Source organism: Cnephaeus nilssonii (assembly GCF_951640355.1).
Source record: "Cnephaeus nilssonii genome assembly, chromosome: 20".
Classification (NCBI taxonomy): Eukaryota; Metazoa; Chordata; class Mammalia; order Chiroptera; family Vespertilionidae; genus Cnephaeus; species Cnephaeus nilssonii.
Window position 1 is genome coordinate 49,853,374 of NC_137091.1, and position 17,676 is coordinate 49,871,049.

Sequence of the window (17,676 nt, forward strand, 5' to 3'; positions counted from 1 at the left end):
AAATTGTGAGAGAAATGGAGTTTATATGGAGGGGGGGTGGAGGGCGGGGCTTAAGTAAGGGCATGATTTGGCCTGAGAAGCCGTGAGGGCGGAGCTTAGGAGGAAGAGGTGGGCTTCTAGAGAGGAGGGTCTTGGAGGTGGGGGTGAGCTGGAGAAAATCAGGGGGACCAAGGCAAGGAGCACGCATTTTGAGACGTTGGGGGGCTTATTGTAATTAAGCCCTGAAAAAAATGATTCAGCTCGGGGGCGGGGCTTAAGCGTGAGACTTGCGCGGTGGGCGTGGTTTAACCCAATGACCGGAGAGGTGGGCGGTGCCCTAAGGAGCGGGCGCTCACGGCGCAGGCGCACTTGCTCAGGTCGCTCACCGGAAGTGGGCTAGGCTTCCCCGGCCTGCGCCCCCTCCGCCCCCAGGCCAGCGCGCAAGCGCACTTCCCTCTCCCGGCCGCCGCCGCCGCCGCCGCCTCTTTTAGCTCCTCCACGCCGGCGCCTCCGAGACGAATGCGACTTCCGTTTCCGGGCGGACGGGCAGGCGGGCGGCGCGGGGCTGCCGGGGAGGGGGAGGAGGCGGCACTTCCGGTCAGGCCCTCGGGTCTCCCCAGAGCAGCGGCGCCTCCTCCGCCTCCTCGGCCTCCTCCCGGCGGAGACCCCCGGCGCCGGTGAGTGACGGGGCGCGTGGCCTGGAGGCCCGGGGACAGCGGGGGCGGGGGGTCCCGCCCAGGCCCGTTCCGGTCCTCAGGACGTCCCCATCAGTGCCGCTCGCGCGGGGCCCTCGCCAGGGTCCCCCCTAAGAGCACCCAGATGTCTGCCTCCTTGACGCTCCTACGTAGGACGGCGGCCAAAGCGCCCTCTTTCGTGTCGCTCCCCAAACTGCTGCTCACAGGATTCCTTCTGCGTAGCCCCCGGCATTGCCTCCCCCAGGACAGCCCCCCAAATGCCACCAGTGCTGCCTTCCCCGCGCAGACCGGCTGCCCCTGAACCCTCCTTTGGTAGACCCTATAGGTTGCCACCCAAGAGGGTTGCATTTGTGCTTCATAACGGAATGCCCCCATTATCTCCGCCCCCACACACAGCTCCCAAAACTCCTAACCACCCCCGCCCAACGCCCCCTTCGCGGGTGTAAAAATACCTTCTCTTCTGGTCAGCAGCCAAGAATGCTTTTTTTATCTTTTGCACCGCCCTCCTCCCCAGTAATTCCCCGGGAAAATACCCCTTTCAACACCCCCAGACCCTCCCGCATTGAACAGCTCCCTCTAGAGGTGAGCTCTCACCCACAGCCCCGTCTTCAGGTGGGCAGAGCCCGGCTCACACCCATCCCTCTCCAGGTCGGGTCTGGGGTCGGTCCTTGTCCCGCAGGGCAGCGCCCCACCGAGAGCCTCGTCCTAACCTGTCCCCTCAGCCGGCTCCTACTCCATCCTCCTGGACCCCCTGGGGGAGGCCCCGTCTCCCCGGGCGGGAGCTCCTCTCCCCAGCCATCCGTTCACTCCCTCCTTGGACGGATGTGCTGGTTCTGGGTCCCATACAGCTGCGAAGAAGGGGGTGCAGCCCTCCTTTCTGTCGGTTTTAGTGTCCAGTTGAGACAGATCAAAAACAAGTAAGGAGCGTGATCAGTTGTTCAGCTGTGCTCTCTGAGAGCCTGAATGAGCGGAGCTCACTGCCGTGCAAAGCTTTGGGGGGTGGTTGTAGGCAGAGGGAAGAGAAGCCGAAGGCCCTGAGCGGGCGTGATTGTGGGGAGTGGGGGAGCGGCTGGAGAGGATGTGTGGTCTTAGAGGGCCATGGAGGCGAGGGCATTGTGATCCGTTATTTGGCCTTTGTCCGCTCTACCAAGCCCAGAATGCATTTCACTTGTCTGTTCAACGGCTGTTGAATGAGCACCTACTGCATGCACACGGGGTATGCAACAGAACAAACTAGACAGGACCCCCTGTCCTCATGGGTGCATGTGCTGGTTTGTGCTCTAGGCCAGTGGTCGGCAAACTCATTAGTCCACAGAGCCAAATATCAACAGCACAACGATTGAAATTTCTTTTGAGAGCCAAATTTTTTTAACTTAAACTATATAGGTAGATACATTGTTATTAACTTAATTAGGGTACTCCTCAGCTGGCCTCTGCTAAAAACTTCAAGGGGCCAAAGAGCCGCATGTGGCTTGCGAGCCGCAGTTTGCCGACCACTGGGGTAGGCGGTTATAAAACATCTGTGTGGAGGGAATACAGCAGGATGAGGGCATGGTGTTACAGGGACTGCGGTGTTAGAGGGTGGTAAGAAGGCCTCTTTCAAAAATGTCCCGTCATCGTCTTGTCCTTCCAAAAAGTTGCTGCTCCTCCAGGACCACTGGCCCACCCTGGGCATTGCCCTGAGCTCCTCCCGCCGAGGATGAACGGTTAACAGGCTGAACTCCGGGTGCCACTGGTGTTCATGTGGCTGAGAAAACTGCTCCCTCCTCTTCCAGCCGCGTTCTCACTCATTTAACAAGTATTTTGGAGACAGGCGCTGTGCTGGGTCCTGGAGATAGAGCAGTGACCAGAACACGGTAAACATCCTGTGTGCATGGAGCCCCCCTTCTAGAAGGGGAGGCCACCCCAAGACAGACAAGCAGCGTGCATGGTTATTAGTGTGTGGCTGGCCCAGGCGACAGGTCCCAGGGGTCATGAGGAGGCTCCCTGGGAGATGACATTTGAGCGAAGATGTGCAGGTGGTTAGGGAGTGAGTCAGAGCGTTCCGGGCAGGAGCAGCAGCCGGTGCAAAGGCCCGGGGCGGGCATGCGGCTGGCACACCGCAGGAGCAGCAGGAGGCTGGGGGCTGTGGCTGTGCAGGTCACCCAGGGCCTGTGAGTGACATGGGGTCCCTGCAGGGGTTCGGCAGAGGAGGGACGTGGTTTGGCTTTGGTGCTGCTGCCTACAAATGACCTTGTGAGTGTCCTGAAGTTCAGTTGAGAGCCACACAAGACACGTACAGCGCTTGGCATTCGGTAAATGTGGGTGGCTGGTCCGGGGCAGTGTCGGGGAAGTTGGTGAGCCTCTGAGTATTTGCGGTGTAGGGTGGAGTGGGACCTTATCTGGAGGCAGTATTGAATGGCAGCATGTCGTGGGGAAGAGCCCGCCCTGGAGTCCTGCTGCCTGCCTGTACCCCTGGCCCTGCGGCCTTGAGTGGGGTGACGTCAGGAGACCCGTGGACCTCTCTAGCCCTCGGCCTCCCCCGCTGTTAAACAGTTCATAGTTGGAACCATTGCTAGGATTATCAGGAAGACTCATTCAGTGGACGCTCTAAAGGACTTAGGCGTGTACTTGGTGTGTAGAGAGCTCTCCTTCAGTGTCACATGCTACTAGATGTTACCATTATCGTTATTAACAAACTAGAGGCCCGATGCACGAAGACTCGTGCCAGAATGGGCCTTCCTTCCCCTGGCTGCCGGCAGCGCCTTCCCGCTCCAGCCCAGAGCCAAGCCGCCTTTCCACCTTCGGTCGCTGCCCAGAAGCCCGAAGCAGCTGGGGTGGTGTGGAATGCCTGTGTCACCATGGCAACGACGCAAGCATCCTGCCCTGCCCCCAGCTGCTGGGCACCTGTGGATGCAAATTAACCCGCTATCTTTGTTGGGTTATTTTGCATACTCACTCCTGATTGGCTGGTGGGCGTCGTGAAGTTATGGTCAATTAGCATGCTACTCTAATATTAGGTAGACTAGTATGTTGTCCTAAGGCAGCTTGTGGCAGGGGAGTGGCCCACAGGTTTTGGCATCAATGAGACTTGGAATCCACACCTGCTTTACCCTTTACTGGCTATCTGACCATGGGACATAACCGCCCCTTTCCTCAGTTTCCCCACTTATGGAGTGGGACCAGTAATGGCACGGGACTGTGGTGATCTATCCAGGTGATGGTTCCTATCCATCTGGTCATACAATAAACATGAGCTGTGTGACTGTGACTGTGGTTGCCATGGAACTACTGCCGCTTGAGACCCTTCCCTCCTCATCCCTCTGCAGGAAACCCTCCCCTGATACACCTCCCCTCAGAAAGTCACCAGCGTGCCCTAGCCAGTTTGGCTCAGTGGGTAGAGTGTCAGCCGCAGACTCAAGGGTCCCGGGTTCAGTTCTGGGCAAGGGCATGTACTTCGGTTGTAGGCTGGATCCTCGGTCCTGGTCGGGAGAGTGCAGGAGGCAACCAATCGATGTGTTCCTCTCACATAGATATTTCTCTCTGTGTGTCTCTCCCCCTCCCTTCCACTCTCTCTAAAAATTGATGGAAAAATATCCTTGGGTGAGGATTAACAAAATAAACAAGGCTCCATGGAAAGGAAGGAAGGAAGGAAAGTAACTCTTGGATGCCCTGAAAGTGGAAATGTCTCTTATTTCCCAGTGGAATAATCATGAGCCTCGTCAGTTCTGTCCCCCAGAACACCCCCTGCTCCTTTCTGACCCGCAGCCCTTCAGCATCTGCCCACTTGCCCTCAGAACATCACCATCCCTTGATTCCTTCTCCTGGGGACCCACCTCAATGTCAGCTCAGATGCTGCTAAATATTCCCCTCCCTTTATGAGGGAATTCTGGTCACCTTAGTCTCATTCTTTCACTCATTCAACAAATACATATCAATATAGGCATTTACAGCTATAAATTTACCTCTGAGCACTGCTTTAGCTGCATCCCCTGAGTATGTTGTGTTTCCATGCATCTGACTTCCCTAGTGATTTCTTCATGGGCCCACTGGTGACTTAGGAGGGTGCTGTTTCATTCCCACATACCAGCAGATATTTATGGAGCACCCACACTGTGCTAGGTGCCGGGGCACCGCGGCGAACAAGGCAGGCCAGTCCTTGCTGTTAGGTGTGAAGGCCAGACAGGAAACACACGGCAAATGAAGTAGGCACAGTAAATCGGTGGCAATGACCACGATGATAAAATGCAGCGGGACAAGGGGCTAGAAAGCAGGTGCTGAGGTGGAGGTGACATCAGAGCAGAGACCTGACGGAGGCAGGAGAGAGTCTTGAGATACGGGGCAGAGGGCACAGGCTCACCACATCACTGTTCTGTCTGCTCAGGGTGGCGCCCAACTCCCTCTCCCAGATAATCCAGAGAACACCCCAAATAAGGGCTCTCCCCCCCTCCACCCCTGTTCCACCCCTCAGGAACCAACCTACTGGAGGAGGGAGTGGGTCTAGTCACAGACTCACTCCGTGACCTTGGACAAGCCATTTGACCTCTCTAGGCCTTGTCTTCTCATTTGTCCGGTGGGGACAGCCGTGGTCCCTGTGCCATAGTCCTGTAGAGTGTGGGGGTTCCGTGAGTCCCCCTGCACCACCGGCTCAGAAGGGCGGGGGCCTGCAGGAAGTGCCCAGTCAGCGTAGCTGTTCGTAAGGCACTCTGATGGAGGTGAGCCCGGCAGGCTGCTTCCCCACGACCCCTCCCCTCCCCCCTCCTCTCTGCACCCCTCTCCCCCTGCTTCCTCCGCGCCCACCTGCCACTCCAACCCCGTCTCCCACTGAGGTCCGCCCCAGGCTTCCGCTCCCACGTCAGCCACGCCTTTGCTCCTCCCGGGGATGAGCCGAGCCAGAGGGTGTGAAGGACATGGATGCTGGGTCTCCTCCAGGGACACCCGGAGCTGGCGCTAAAAATACCACCTCCGGGGGTAGGGGGGGCGGGGAGGAGGTACTCACCTTTCACCTGAGGGGGAGGGCCGGCGGATGGATGGATGGATGGTCAGGCCCTGCCCTTGGTGGGCCCACTGACTCCTGCCTCGGGCTAAGGCTCAGAGCCAGGCCCCAGTGCAGTTCGGTGGCCGAGAAGCTGGGAGGCACCCAGAGAATGGCCGCCTCCTGGGGGGGCAGGAAGGGGTTCTCGGAGCGGCTGCCGCAGGCTCCGCCCAGGTGAGGGACGTCACTGACGTACAAACAGCTCTGGGGCCTGGTGCGCCTGCCAGTCAGTGCTGTCAGCCCCCTGACGCCCCCTGCGCTCCAGGGGCTCAGCCCCTTCAGAAGTGGGGAGAGTGGGGAGGAGACGGGAGCTGAACCCTCTCCTGCTGTGTTTCCCGGGCCAGGCTGCCCTCCCTCTGCCAGCCCCGTGTCCCTGCTGTCCCGACACTGTCTCCATCCAGTTCCCTGGCTTGTGCCGACTGTCCCACCAGTAGGACAGCGATGACAGCACTGCCTCCCGGTTACCGAGCTCAGGAGCCGGGACCAGCCATGAGCGCTTGTGGCTGTTAGTTCCTGGGTGCTCCCCGCAGCCCCGGGAAGTGGGGCTGGGCTTTGTCACCTGCACTTCCGGATGCGGAAATCCAGGCACAGAGAGGTCCGGGAACGGCCCGGGGTCACACAGCCTAGGTTCAAGTCTGGCCCCGGAGGCACCCCCTTAATCACTCTGATAGTAACGACTGTTATGATTGGTCAGAACCTGGGGGACTGAGGACAGAGGACTGGCCGGCCGGGCGGGGTGGGGCGGGCGGGGACAGAGCAGAGGCCTGCGTGTTTGCAAAGGGGATTGAGGCCAGAGGGGCTGGGAGGGTCAGGGTCTGGGCAGAACTGGGGGTACAGGGTGTGGGGGACGGAGAGGGGTGTGAGGTCGCGGAGAAGAGGGGGTGGGTGTGAGCCTCTGCACACACCCCTTTGCGGGCGGAGACCCCGCGCCTGCCTGCTTGCTCAGTGCACCCTTCTCTCCGCAAGGTCTCGCACCCCCACCGGCTGAGATGGAGGCGAACGCGGGCAGCGGCGCGGGGGGCGGCCTCGGGGGCGAGGACGGGGTGCACTTCCAGAGCTACCCCTTCGACTTCCTGGAGTTCCTCAACCACCAGCGCTTCGAGCCCATGGAGCTGTACGGGGAGCACGCCAAGGCGGTGGCCGCCCTGCCCTGCACCCCCGGGCCCCCGCCGCAGCCCCCGCCGCAGCCCCCGCCGCCCCAGTACGACTACCCGCCCCAGGCCGCCTTCAAGCCCAAGGCCGAGACGCCTTCCTCGTCCTCCTCCTCTTCCTCCTCCTCTTCCTCCTCCTCCTCGACCTCCTCCCAAGCCAAGAAGCCCGACCCACCCCTGCCGCCCGCCTTCGGGGCGCCCCCGCCCCCCCTCTTTGACGCTGCCTTCCCCGCCCCGCAGTGGGGCATCGTGGACCTCTCGGGACACCAGCACCTGTTTGGGAACCTGAAGCGGGGAGGACCCGCATCGGGGCCAGGGGTGACGCCCGGGTTGGCCACTGCCACCGGGACCCCCGGGCCGCTCCCCGCCCCCGCACAGACGCCGCCGGGACCCGTGGCGGGGGCGCCCTGCGACCCCACCAAGGACGACAAGGGCTACTTCCGGAGGCTGAAGTACCTGATGGAGCGGCGCTTCCCGTGCGGCGTGTGCCAGAAGTCCTTCAAGCAGTCCTCGCACCTGGTGCAGCACATGCTGGTCCACTCGGGCGAGCGGCCCTACGAGTGCGGCGTCTGCGGCCGCACCTACAACCACGTCTCCAGCCTCATCCGCCACCGCCGCTGCCACAAGGACGCCCCGCCCGCCACCGGGGTCCCGCCGCAGCCGGCTGTGGCCCTCCCGCCGCTGGGTCTGCCGGCTCCCCCTGCCGCCGGCGTCCCCCCCTCGATCCCGGCGGGCCCTCCGCCCACCACGCCCGCCGCCCCCGCCGCCGCCGCTGCGGCCCCCTCCGTGGACGGAAACGCAGTCCCTGGCGCACCGGCCAGCGTGGGGGCGCCCCCTCCCCCTGCGGCGGCGGGTGGCGGCGAGGGCCCCTTCGCCTGCCCGCTCTGCTGGAAAGTCTTCAAGAAGCCCAGCCACCTGCACCAGCACCAGATCATCCACACCGGGGAGAAGCCCTTCTCGTGCTCCGTGTGCAGCAAGAGCTTCAACCGCAGGGAGAGCCTCAAGCGCCACGTGAAGACGCACTCGGCCGACCTGCTGCGCCTGCCCTGCGGCGTGTGCGGCAAGGCCTTCCGCGACGCCGCCTACCTGCTCAAGCACCAGGCGGCGCACGCGGGCGCGGCGGGGCCCCGGCCCGTGTACCCCTGCGACCTGTGCGGCAAGTCCTATTCGGCGCCGCAGAGCCTGCTCCGCCACAAGGCCGCGCACGCACCACCCGTCGCCCCCGGCGGGGTGGCCGATGCGCCCAAGGATGCGGCGGCGGCGGCTGTCCCGCAGCCCGCGCCCGCCTTCCCCCCGGGCCCCTACCTGCTGCCGCCCGACGCCCCCGCCACAGACACCGAGAAGGCGGCGGCGGCCGCGGCGGCCGTGGTGTATGGGGCCGTGCCCATGCCGCTCCTGGGCGCGCACCCGCTGCTGCTCGGCGCGGGGACCAGCGGGGCGGCTGGCACGGCCGCCGGTGGCCCCGGGAAGACCTTCTGCTGCGGCATCTGCGGGCGTGGCTTTGGGCGCCGCGAGACCCTGAAGCGCCACGAGCGCATCCACACGGGCGAGAAGCCGCACCAGTGCCCGGTGTGCGGGAAGCGCTTCCGCGAGTCCTTCCACCTGAGCAAGCACCACGTGGTGCACACCCGCGAGCGCCCCTACAAGTGCGAGCTGTGCGGCAAGGTCTTCGGCTACCCGCAGAGCCTGACGCGCCACCGCCAAGTGCACCGGCTGCAGCTGCCCTGCGCCCTGGCCGGGGCCGCCGGCCTCCCCGCCGCCCAGGGCGCGCCCGGGGCCTGTGGCCCGGGCTCTGCGGCCGCGGCCGCGGGGGCCGCCGAGGGCCTGAGCTACGCCTGCTCGGACTGCGGCGAGCACTTCCCCGACCTCTTCCACGTCATGAGCCACAAGGAAGCCCACATGACGGAGAAGCCCTACGGCTGCGACGCCTGCGGCAAGACCTTCGGCTTCATTGAGAACCTCATGTGGCACAAGCTGGTGCACCAGGCCGCCCCCGAGCGCCTGCTCCCGCCGGCGGCTGGCGGCCAGCAGCCCGCCGACGGCTCTGGCGGCGCCGTCGAGGCAGCCAGCATGCTGGACAACGGGCTGGCCGGGGAGGTGGGGGCGGCCGTGGCGGCGCTGGCAGGGGTGTCCGGGGGCGATGACGCTGGCAGCACGGCGGGGGCCGGGGGCGCCGGGGGTGCCAGCTCCGGCCCCGAGCGCTTCAGCTGCGCCACCTGCGGCCAGAGCTTCAAGCACTTCCTGGGCCTGGTCACTCACAAGTACGTGCACCTGGTGCGGCGGACCCTGGGCTGCGGGCTCTGCGGCCAGAGCTTCGCCGGCGCCTACGACCTGCTCCTGCACCGGCGCAGCCACCGGCAGAAGCGCGGCTTCCGCTGCCCGGTGTGCGGCAAGCGCTTCTGGGAGGCGGCCCTGCTCATGCGCCACCAGCGCTGCCACACGGAGCAGCGGCCCTACCGGTGCGGCGTGTGCGGCCGCGGCTTCCTGCGCTCCTGGTACCTGCGGCAGCACCGCGTGGTGCACACCGGCGAGCGGGCCTTCAAGTGCGGCGTGTGCGCCAAGCGCTTCGCGCAGTCGTCCAGCCTGGCGGAGCACCGGCGGCTGCACGCGGTGGCGCGGCCGCAGCGCTGCGGGGCCTGCGGCAAGACCTTCCGCTACCGCTCCAACCTGCTGGAGCACCAGCGGCTGCACCTGGGCGAGCGCGCCTACCGCTGCGAGCACTGCGGCAAGGGCTTCTTCTACCTGAGCTCCGTGCTGCGCCACCAGCGGGCGCACGAGCCCCCGCGGCCCGAGCTGCGCTGCCCCGCCTGCCTCAAGGCCTTCAAGGATCCCGGCTACTTCCGCAAGCACCTGGCGGCCCACCAGGGCGGCAGGCCCTTCCGCTGCTCCTCCTGCGGCGAGGGCTTCTCCAACACCTACGGCCTCAAGAAACACCGCCTGGCGCACAAGGCCGAGGGCCTGGCGGGGCCCGGAGCAGGGGCCGGCCCCTTGGCCGGGAAGGAGGCCTGACCTGGGCGGCTCCCCAGGTGCCACCGCACTCAGATGTCCCCGTCCCGACGCGCCCCTCCCCGGCCGCCGGTCAGACTGCCGCCTCCGCGCTGTCTCCCTCCATCCTCCAGAACTTCAGGCAGCCCGGCCTCCTCCCGGGCCCGGCTGTGCAAACCCCAGGCTGAGTCACTCCCAACCGGACCCCTCCGGCCCTCCTCCCGTCCCGTCTGACACTGAACTTGATCCTCCGTCTGACCTGTTGTGTAACCCCCATCAGCCCGCCCAGCAGCGCGCGGTCCCCCACGAGCTCCGGTGGAGACGGGCAGGAGCTGCTCTTCCCCTTCCCTGGGTTTCCGGCTGGACAGCGGGATTGGAGCGGAGTGGGGAGGGCGCGGGGGGCCGGGGGGCCCTTTCGGGTTGTGGGGTGGGGGCGGGGGGCAGACGCGGCTTGTACAGAGCAGAGACAATAAACGTATCGCCAGGGCAGCGGAGTCCTTCCTCACCTCCGGGAGCCGGGGTTCGGGGTCGGGTGCTGGCGAAGGGAGGGCGAGCACACTCGCTTCCCCGGGACTTTGATTCTCCCACACCCTTCACCCCGCCCCCCCGCGCCCTCTGCCTCTCCTCACGCCCTGGGATTACCGAGGGATCCCCACACCCGAGACAGGTACTTCGCTCTCGGGAAGCGCCAGCCCGCCCAGGCTCCTTCCGCTTCCAGGGACCATGGTGTCTGCTCACAGCCAGCAGTGCCGCTTTGCTGGGCGCCGGGAAACGGCCCCTCGTCCCCGGGAGAGACGGGAGAGAAGTCCTGGCCAGCCGTTGTGTGTTCTGGCCCCGTGTGGAGTCACAGTTTGCTCACGGCGCCTGCCTCTCCGGGGTAATTTGGGGGCGTTCGTTCCAAAGCCCTTCACAGCCCTTGTTTGGCTTCTCAGGATAGTGAGAGACGTGCACGTGGTTTCCCCTTTGTCAGAGGAGGCTGAGGTCCTGGAGGAGCGGGCTCCAAGGATATACCTGGCGGGGTCGGGCCGAGCTGGCCCTGCTGCCCCATTAGCCGCCGTGTGGGACGGAGACAAAGCCGGTGGGGGCACTGCCTGCCAGGCGAGTCTAGTTTGACACACCACACACACACACACACACACACACACACACACACACACACTGGAAGGGGCCGCCATGCTGTCATGCCCAAGACCCAGTGTCCCGGGCTCAGCAGTCACCGGATGTGGAGCAGCTCACTGAAACACACAGGCTGAGGGAGCACCGAGGAGTCACCTGACCAGACTCAAGGGCCGAACCAGCTTCCGGGCGGAGACAGCGACTCCTGAGCCATGACATGAGGCCAGGTGCCGGGGGCCAAGGATGCCAGGGGTGGGGTTAGCGTGTCTGGCCAAACCTCGCCATCCTGGAGAGTTTCAAATAGATTATGTCATGTGGGAGGGTTGGGGTGTGGGAAGGTGATCCCGAAGGAGCTCTGGAAGGTGGCCAATGCCATCCTGGTCCACGCCCCTGACACATTCTGATTAGCCTATGCATGAAAACAAAACCAAACAGCCCCACGGCGTGGCTCAGTGGCTGAGCGTCCACTGGGCATCAGCGCAGTTTGGTTCCTGGTCAGGGCACCTGCCTGGGTTGTGGACTCGGTCCAGGAGGCAGCCAATCAATGACTCTCATCATTGATGTTTCTACCTCTCCCTCTCCCTTCCTCTCTGAAATCAGTAAAAATAGACTGAAAACAAAGAAACACACAAGAATGTGGACTTGGTTACCAGCATTTGAAAATCAGAACATTTTACATCATATGAGCTGCTGGGAAATGGAGACGCCACTGGCCCAGCCTGCCTCCTTCAGAGCGCAGGAGCCATGCAGATGGGGCACCAGTTCTCCAATCTGTCAGTGGGCCCCACTCCCCCAACCCCAACTCTGAGCCCCCGCCCGCCTCATTTCCCTCCGCCCAGCAGGCACCCAGGCTGGCGACCCCTTCTCAGAGCCGGGAGGCGCTGCGGGTTGGAGACGGGCGGATCTGTGGTTCTGCAGGAGGCATGCGGCCGTGGGATGGAGAATGGAGGCCGGGCAGCTGCTGGGTTATCCCCAGGCGAGGCCTCACTGGCGTGGTCTGTGAGCAGTGATGGTGCCAAGGAGCATTCGGGTCCCGAAGGAATGCCACTGGGCCGGGAGCAGGACCTTGGAAAGGGATTAGATAGCGGATGAGGGCGAAGGCTCAAGCGACAGGCCCAGGCTTCCACCCAGGTGTCGGGAGAGGACATGCAGGCATTGCTTTGGGGAAAAGAAAGTGGGGTTCACGTTATGACGGGCACCTCCTCTCTCCTGGGGAGCGCTGGGGGAGCAGGAGTGTGAGCGAACCCGGGCTCTCCTTCCTTCTTACTGATCACAGGGGTCCCTTCCCATGGCTGCACCCACACCGCTCTGCGCAGCCAGACGCCGTCCACCCCGCCCTGAGGAGGTTTGGGGAAAGGTGCGCTGCAGTCCCCTGTTGGTGGCCCCTTGACCCCCAGCCCCCCCCCCTCCCCGCGCAGATAACCCAAACACAAGACCGACCTGGAGCGACCCTTCCGAAAGCCCTTTAATAGGATCGGACTGCAGGCCGCCCACCTCCCGCTCCCAAGTCCTCCCCTCGCCCCGCTCCCAGGGCACAGCTGCCGCGCGCTGGCTATCCGCGGGCCTTGGGGCAGCCGGGGGGGGGGGGGGGGGGCAGTCAGTGAGCTGTTGGCTTCAGATCGGGAGCGGCGATTAGAGAACCCTGAGGCGTCCGGAGAGCTGGGTGGGGGTGGGCTGAGACTAAGGCTCTAGGAGCTGGGCGGGAGGGGGCGTTTGCTGCCTGGATTTCAGTTGCCCCGAAGAGGTGTCTGGTGGGTTAAGTGGGGAGCAACCATGGGGACAGGGACAGCAGCTCTTGGAGCCGAGATCCTTACGGTCGGTCAGGCTGAATTCTGGAGGCTCAAGTGCTCTAGTCAATGACTTGGGGACCCCCTGGCTTGAGGTGGTGGGTTTCCAGTCTCTTTATGGAGGACCTGGCTGGCGGCTCTTTATGGCGGCTCCCATGTTCAGTGCAACCAGTGAGGTAGGCAAAGGGTTCCATCCTGGCCCACCCTCGGCCCCAAGACAGTTCAGGGTTCAGCGATGAAGGGCTGGCCAGGGACACTGGGATGGACCCCGCATCAGCCCGTCCCCTCAGCCCTGGCTGCACCTGCGGAGGGCGCAGGCTCTGTCCCGCACAAACTCCACCCAACAGGCAGGCAGAGGGCCAGACGTTCAGCTGTGCTCCTGGCATTTAGCTGGACATCCAGTGGGCTGCCCCGTGGGCTTGTGGGAGCCCTGGACGTGGCTGTCCCTCTGCCCTCCCCCAGTCTTCCCTCTTCTGTCACCTGCCTCCTGGTCCCATCCGACCCCTCCCCCTGCGGCCCGCCGCCCACCGCCCATGGTGACCAGCCTACTGGTCGACCTTCGCCTTCATGGTCGCCGTCTCCCCACGCCCCTCTTCCCGCGTGTTTCCCGCCCCACGCCCCCTCCCGGGCCCCTCGGCCCCCGCCGCCGGCTGGCTCCCGGCGTCCCTGGGCCCGGGCCCCGGGCCGTGGAAGTGCGTGCGCTGGTGCTTGCGGAAGTTGGAGGAGTTGTTGAAGGTGCGGTCGCAGAGCGCGCAGCGGAAGGGGCGCTCGCCGGTGTGGATGCGGGCGTGGCCGCTCAGCACCGAGGACTGCGTGAAGCCCTTGCCGCAGACGCCGCAGTGGTAGGGCCGCTCGCCCGTGTGCACCCGCTCGTGGTCGCGCATGTCCGAGGAGCGGCGGAACGGCTTGGCGCAGAACCGGCAGGCGAACGGCTTCCCCGCGGCCGCGCCTGCCGCCGCCGCCGTCACCGCCTCGGACCGCTCCGGGGGCACCCCGGGGGGGGCCTGTCCCCGAGTGGCCACCGCTGCCGCCTCGGGGGGCCTCCGAGAGGCTCCCGGCGCCGCCCCGTGCCGGAGCTGGTGCCGCAGCAGGGCCGCCAGCGCCCGGAAGGCGCGGGGGCAGAGCGGGCAGCGGTGCGGGCGCTCGCCCGTGTGCAGGCTGTAGTGCGCGCGGAGGCTGGCGGGGCCCGGGCAGCTGTGGCCGCACACGTGGCACCGGCTGGGGTCCGCGCCCCGCCCGCCGCCCTCGGCCCCGGCCAGGTGGCCATGTTCGTGGAACAGCAGCTCGGAGACCAGACGGAAGGCGGCGGGGCACAAGGCACAGTGGAGGGAGCCCGGCTCCGGGGGCTCCGGCAGCGGGGTGGTGTCCGTCACCTTCACCACCTGGATCTCAATGAGGGCGGGCGGGGGCGTGGCGGGGCTGCCGTCCTCGGGCACCAGGACCTGGGGTGGGGGCGGGGGGAGAAGAGAGGAGCCTGTGGACCCTGTCTCCAGGCCCCCCTCAACACGCCCCACTTCTTGAAAGCCTCCTCTCCTTTGTACCCCTCCATTCTAGGTCCTGCTCTAGCCCCATCAAGACTTCCCCTCCCACCCGGCCAGACTAGGAGCCAGCCATGCCTCTCCGCCCCCCCCCCGCCCCCCCCAGTTAACCGCAGCCCTGCCCGGCCTCCACTGAAAAGGGCTCCTGAACGGGCCCTCGGTGCTTGGCCCGCTCCTCGTAGCCCATCTCGCCAACAGCCCGAATGACCTTTTGAACATGGAAACAGGATCAAGTCAGTTCCCGCTCAAAACGCTCCGTGTGGCTCCAACTGCGCTTCAACCCCCAGACCGCCTAGGCACACCCGCCGCCACCTGCTCCTGCTTATCTCGCGGGCCCGGTGTAAACAGAGGCCGGCACGCAGCTGACTGCTCGCGTCTAAATTTAGCTCCCCCACCCCCACCCCGTCTTGATTTCCTTTCTGGAACTCTGCGCAATCCATCTCCTCCGCGCCTCTCTCCCCCTCCAGGCTGCAAGCTGCAGGCGAGCAGTCCTCAGCTGCCTCCCTCATCTACCCATCTATGAACCCCAAGCAAACAGCTCAGCAAATGTGTGTTGAAAGAATGAATGAATGAATGAATGAATGAATGTCTTCACTCTCCAGTCCCGAGTGGGGGGACCTGAGAGAGGTCTCAAAGCCCCCTGGAGCAGTGATTTCTCCATCACCCAGGCCCTTACAGAGAATCACACCCCCGCGCCAACGTGGGTGCCCCAAGATCACCTTCCCAGCCCTCCACCCCTGCCCACCAGCCCCACAGTCTCGTGGAGAACCCGCCCCTCTGAAGGCTCCGCCCCCTAATTGGACAAATTCAATACCTGGACCCATTCCCCCGCCCAGATGTGCTCCAGGCCCCGCCCCGCTAAGCCCCGCCCCAACGCCACCATAGGCTCCGCCACAGGCCACGCCCCCAGCTCAACCCGAGAAACCCCGCCCCCAGGCCACGGCTCTAAATCCCTCCCCCGCCCAGCCTCAGAGGCCCCGCCCCGGCCCCGCCCCGGCCCCGCGGCCTCCTCCCGCCGGGAGCCGCTCGCCCAGGTCCCCTTCTCGTTCGCACCAGGTCTGGCAGCTCCGGGGAGCGCGGCTCCCGGGCCGCTGAGCTCGGACTCTGGGGCTCCGGGCGCTCCGCGGCCATCTTGTGCCCAGGCCCCGCCCCCTTGGCCTGCGGTCGCCCTGGAAGGGGGCGTGGCTCGCGTTGGCGTCATAGCCACCGCGCAGGCGCACTGGGGTGGGTGGGGCTTTCAGGTAGCCTGAGTAGCCCCACCTGTCACCTACCCCCCACCCCCCCACCCCCCCCACACACACACACACAGACAGCCAGCGTGGGACGCTGGGGGACTGCCAATTTCTCTCTCTCTTTTTAAAAAATATATTTTATTGGTTTTTTACAGAGAGGAAGGGAGAGGGATAAAGAGAAACATCGATGAGAGAGAAACATCGATCAGCTGCCTCTTGCACACCCCCCGCCCCCCCCACTGGGGATGTGCCCACAACCAAGGTACATGCCCTTGACCAGAATCGAACCTGGGACCCTTCAGTCCGCAGGCTGACGCTCTATCCACTGAGCCAAACCCGTTAGGGGTGCCAATTTCTCTTAAAAAATATATTTTTATTGATTTCAGAGGAAGGGAGAGAGAGAGAGAAACATCAGTGATGAGAGAATCATGGATCGGCTGCCTCCTGCACACCCCACACTGGGGATGGAGCCCACAATCTGGGCATGTGTCCTGACCAGGAATCCAACCGTGACCTCCTGGTTGCTAGATCCACGTTCAACCACTGAGCCACACCGGCCAGGCTAGGAGTTCTCCTTTTCACCAGCTTAATGGGCTCTGGCTGTCAGCTGACCCTCGCCAGAATTGAATAACCTTGCTGGTGCTCCCATGGCATGTTTTTGTCGTCACCTGCTCCAGTGGTCGGCAAACCGCGGCTCGCGAGCCACATGCGGCTCTTTGGCCCCTTGAGTGTGGCTCTTCCCCAAAATACCACAGCCTGGGCGAGTCTATTTTGAAGAAGTGGCGTTAGAAGTTTAAGTTTAAAATATTTGGCTCTCAAAAGAAATTTCAGTCTTTGTACTGTTGATATTTGGCTCTGTTGACTAATGAGTTTGCCGACCACAGGCCTGCTCTGCATGGCTCGGGGTCACGCAGTGAAGCTAAATTTACAGATGGAAGGATTTTCACGTCTGTTTCCAGAAAGATTCTGCAAACACCAGCACTGGTGGGCGGGGCTGTAGCTCAGAGCCGAGGACTGGTGTGAAGTCTGGGAAGAGACAGGCAGCACCTGGGACAGGGCCGGCCTCTAGGTCACCCACTAACTCCTCCGCGGCCTGGCTGTGACTTCGGAGAAGTTGCCACTCTCCTCCGGCCCACGTGCCCCCTGCTCGTGTATGACACGGTCGGGTGCTGTGAGAACCCCGTGGGAAAAGAGACGGGGAAGGCCTTGGGGGCACCCCTACACGGTTTTGGTGGCAGGACAGTGTCGGACATGCCTGAAAATGACAACCATCCCCAAATTCCCTGTTTCTCCTCGTTCTGGGAACAGGATAAGATTGCACTTTCCTGCCCTGACCGGTTTGGCTCAGTGGATAGAGCGTTGGCCTGCGGACTGAAGGGTCCCAGGTTTGATTCCGCTCAAGGGCATGTACCTTGGTTGCGGGCACATCCCCAGTAGGGCGTGTGCAGGAGGCAGTTGATCGATGTTTCTCTCTCATCGATGTTTCTGGCTCTCTAGCCCTCTCCCTTCTTCTCTGTAAAAAAATCAACAAAATATATTTTAAAATAAATAAATAAAAGCATAGTTTCTGGCTGAGTTGGTATAAAGATGAACCTAAGCCAGGCTGGAGTACATTGTTTTCTGATTTCTTTTTTTTTTTTTTAAATATATATTTTATTGATTTTTTACAGAGAGGAAGAGAGAGGGATAGAGAGTTAGAAACATCGATGAGAGAGAAACATCGATCAGCTGCCTCTTGCGCACCCCCTACCGGGGATGTGCCCGCAACCAAGGTACATGCCCCTGACCAGAATCGAACCCGGGACCTTTGAGTCCGCAGGCCGATGCTCTATCCACTGAGCCAAACCGGTTTTGGCTGTTTTCTGATTTCAACATTCTTTTTTTTTAAGGTTCCCTGCATGTATCTGGTATGGGCATTGCAAACTTTTTTTTTTTATCGGTTGCTAATCTTTTTTTAAAAAATATAATTTTATTGATTTTTCACAGAGAGGAAGAGAGAGGGATAGAGAGTTAGAAACATCGATGAGAGAGAAACATCGACCAGCTGCCTCCTGCACACCTCCTACTGGGGATGTGCCCGCAACCAAGGTACATGCCCTTGACTGGAATCGAACCTGGGACCCCTCAGTCCGCAGGCCGACGCTCCATCCACTGAGCCAAACCGGTTTCGGCGGGTTTC

General features: G+C 63.2%; 2 protein-coding genes across 3 annotated transcripts; one reads left to right on the forward strand and one right to left on the reverse strand.

Annotated features, from left to right (window-relative positions):
* Positions 1 to 496: 496 nt before the first annotated feature.
* Positions 497 to 10,582, forward strand: ZNF865 (zinc finger protein 865). Its single transcript, XM_079800394.1, has 2 exons — positions 497 to 656; positions 6,655 to 10,582. The coding sequence occupies exon 2, from the start codon at positions 6,678 to 6,680 to the stop codon at positions 9,846 to 9,848; it is 3,171 nt and encodes a 1,056-aa protein (XP_079656520.1). The 5' UTR covers positions 497 to 656; positions 6,655 to 6,677; the 3' UTR covers positions 9,849 to 10,582.
* A 995-nt stretch (positions 10,583 to 11,577) lies between these two features.
* On the reverse strand, positions 11,578 to 15,505 carry ZNF784 (zinc finger protein 784). Of its 2 annotated transcripts, XR_013815211.1 has the most exons (3): positions 15,319 to 15,505; positions 12,140 to 14,169; positions 11,578 to 12,005 (listed from the first exon to the last, which is right to left on the reverse strand). XR_013815211.1 is itself a non-coding variant. In XM_079800395.1 (2 exons), exons 1-2 carry the CDS (start codon positions 15,394 to 15,396, stop codon positions 13,273 to 13,275), a joined length of 975 nt encoding a protein of 324 aa, XP_079656521.1. In that variant the 5' UTR covers positions 15,397 to 15,505; the 3' UTR covers positions 11,578 to 13,272. The 2 variants fall into 2 exon arrangements, 1 of the variants encoding a protein (XP_079656521.1); XM_079800395.1 differs by having other exon boundaries at positions 11,578 to 14,169.
* Between the last annotated feature and the right edge of the window lie 2,171 nt (positions 15,506 to 17,676).

Bases quoted from the DNA above. Each gene is read 5' to 3' on its own strand.
- ZNF784 (XM_079800395.1), bottom strand. From the start codon at position 15,396: ATGGCCGCGGAGCGCCCGGAGCCCCAGAGTCCGAGCTCAGCGGCCCGG. The intron at 14,170-15,318 runs GTGCGAACGAGA...CCCCCACCCCAG, and splicing joins CCCCGGAGCTGCCAGACCTG to GTCCTGGTGCCCGAGGACGG.
- ZNF865 (XM_079800394.1), top strand. From the start codon at position 6,678: ATGGAGGCGAACGCGGGCAGCGGCGCGGGGGGCGGCCTCGGGGGCGAG.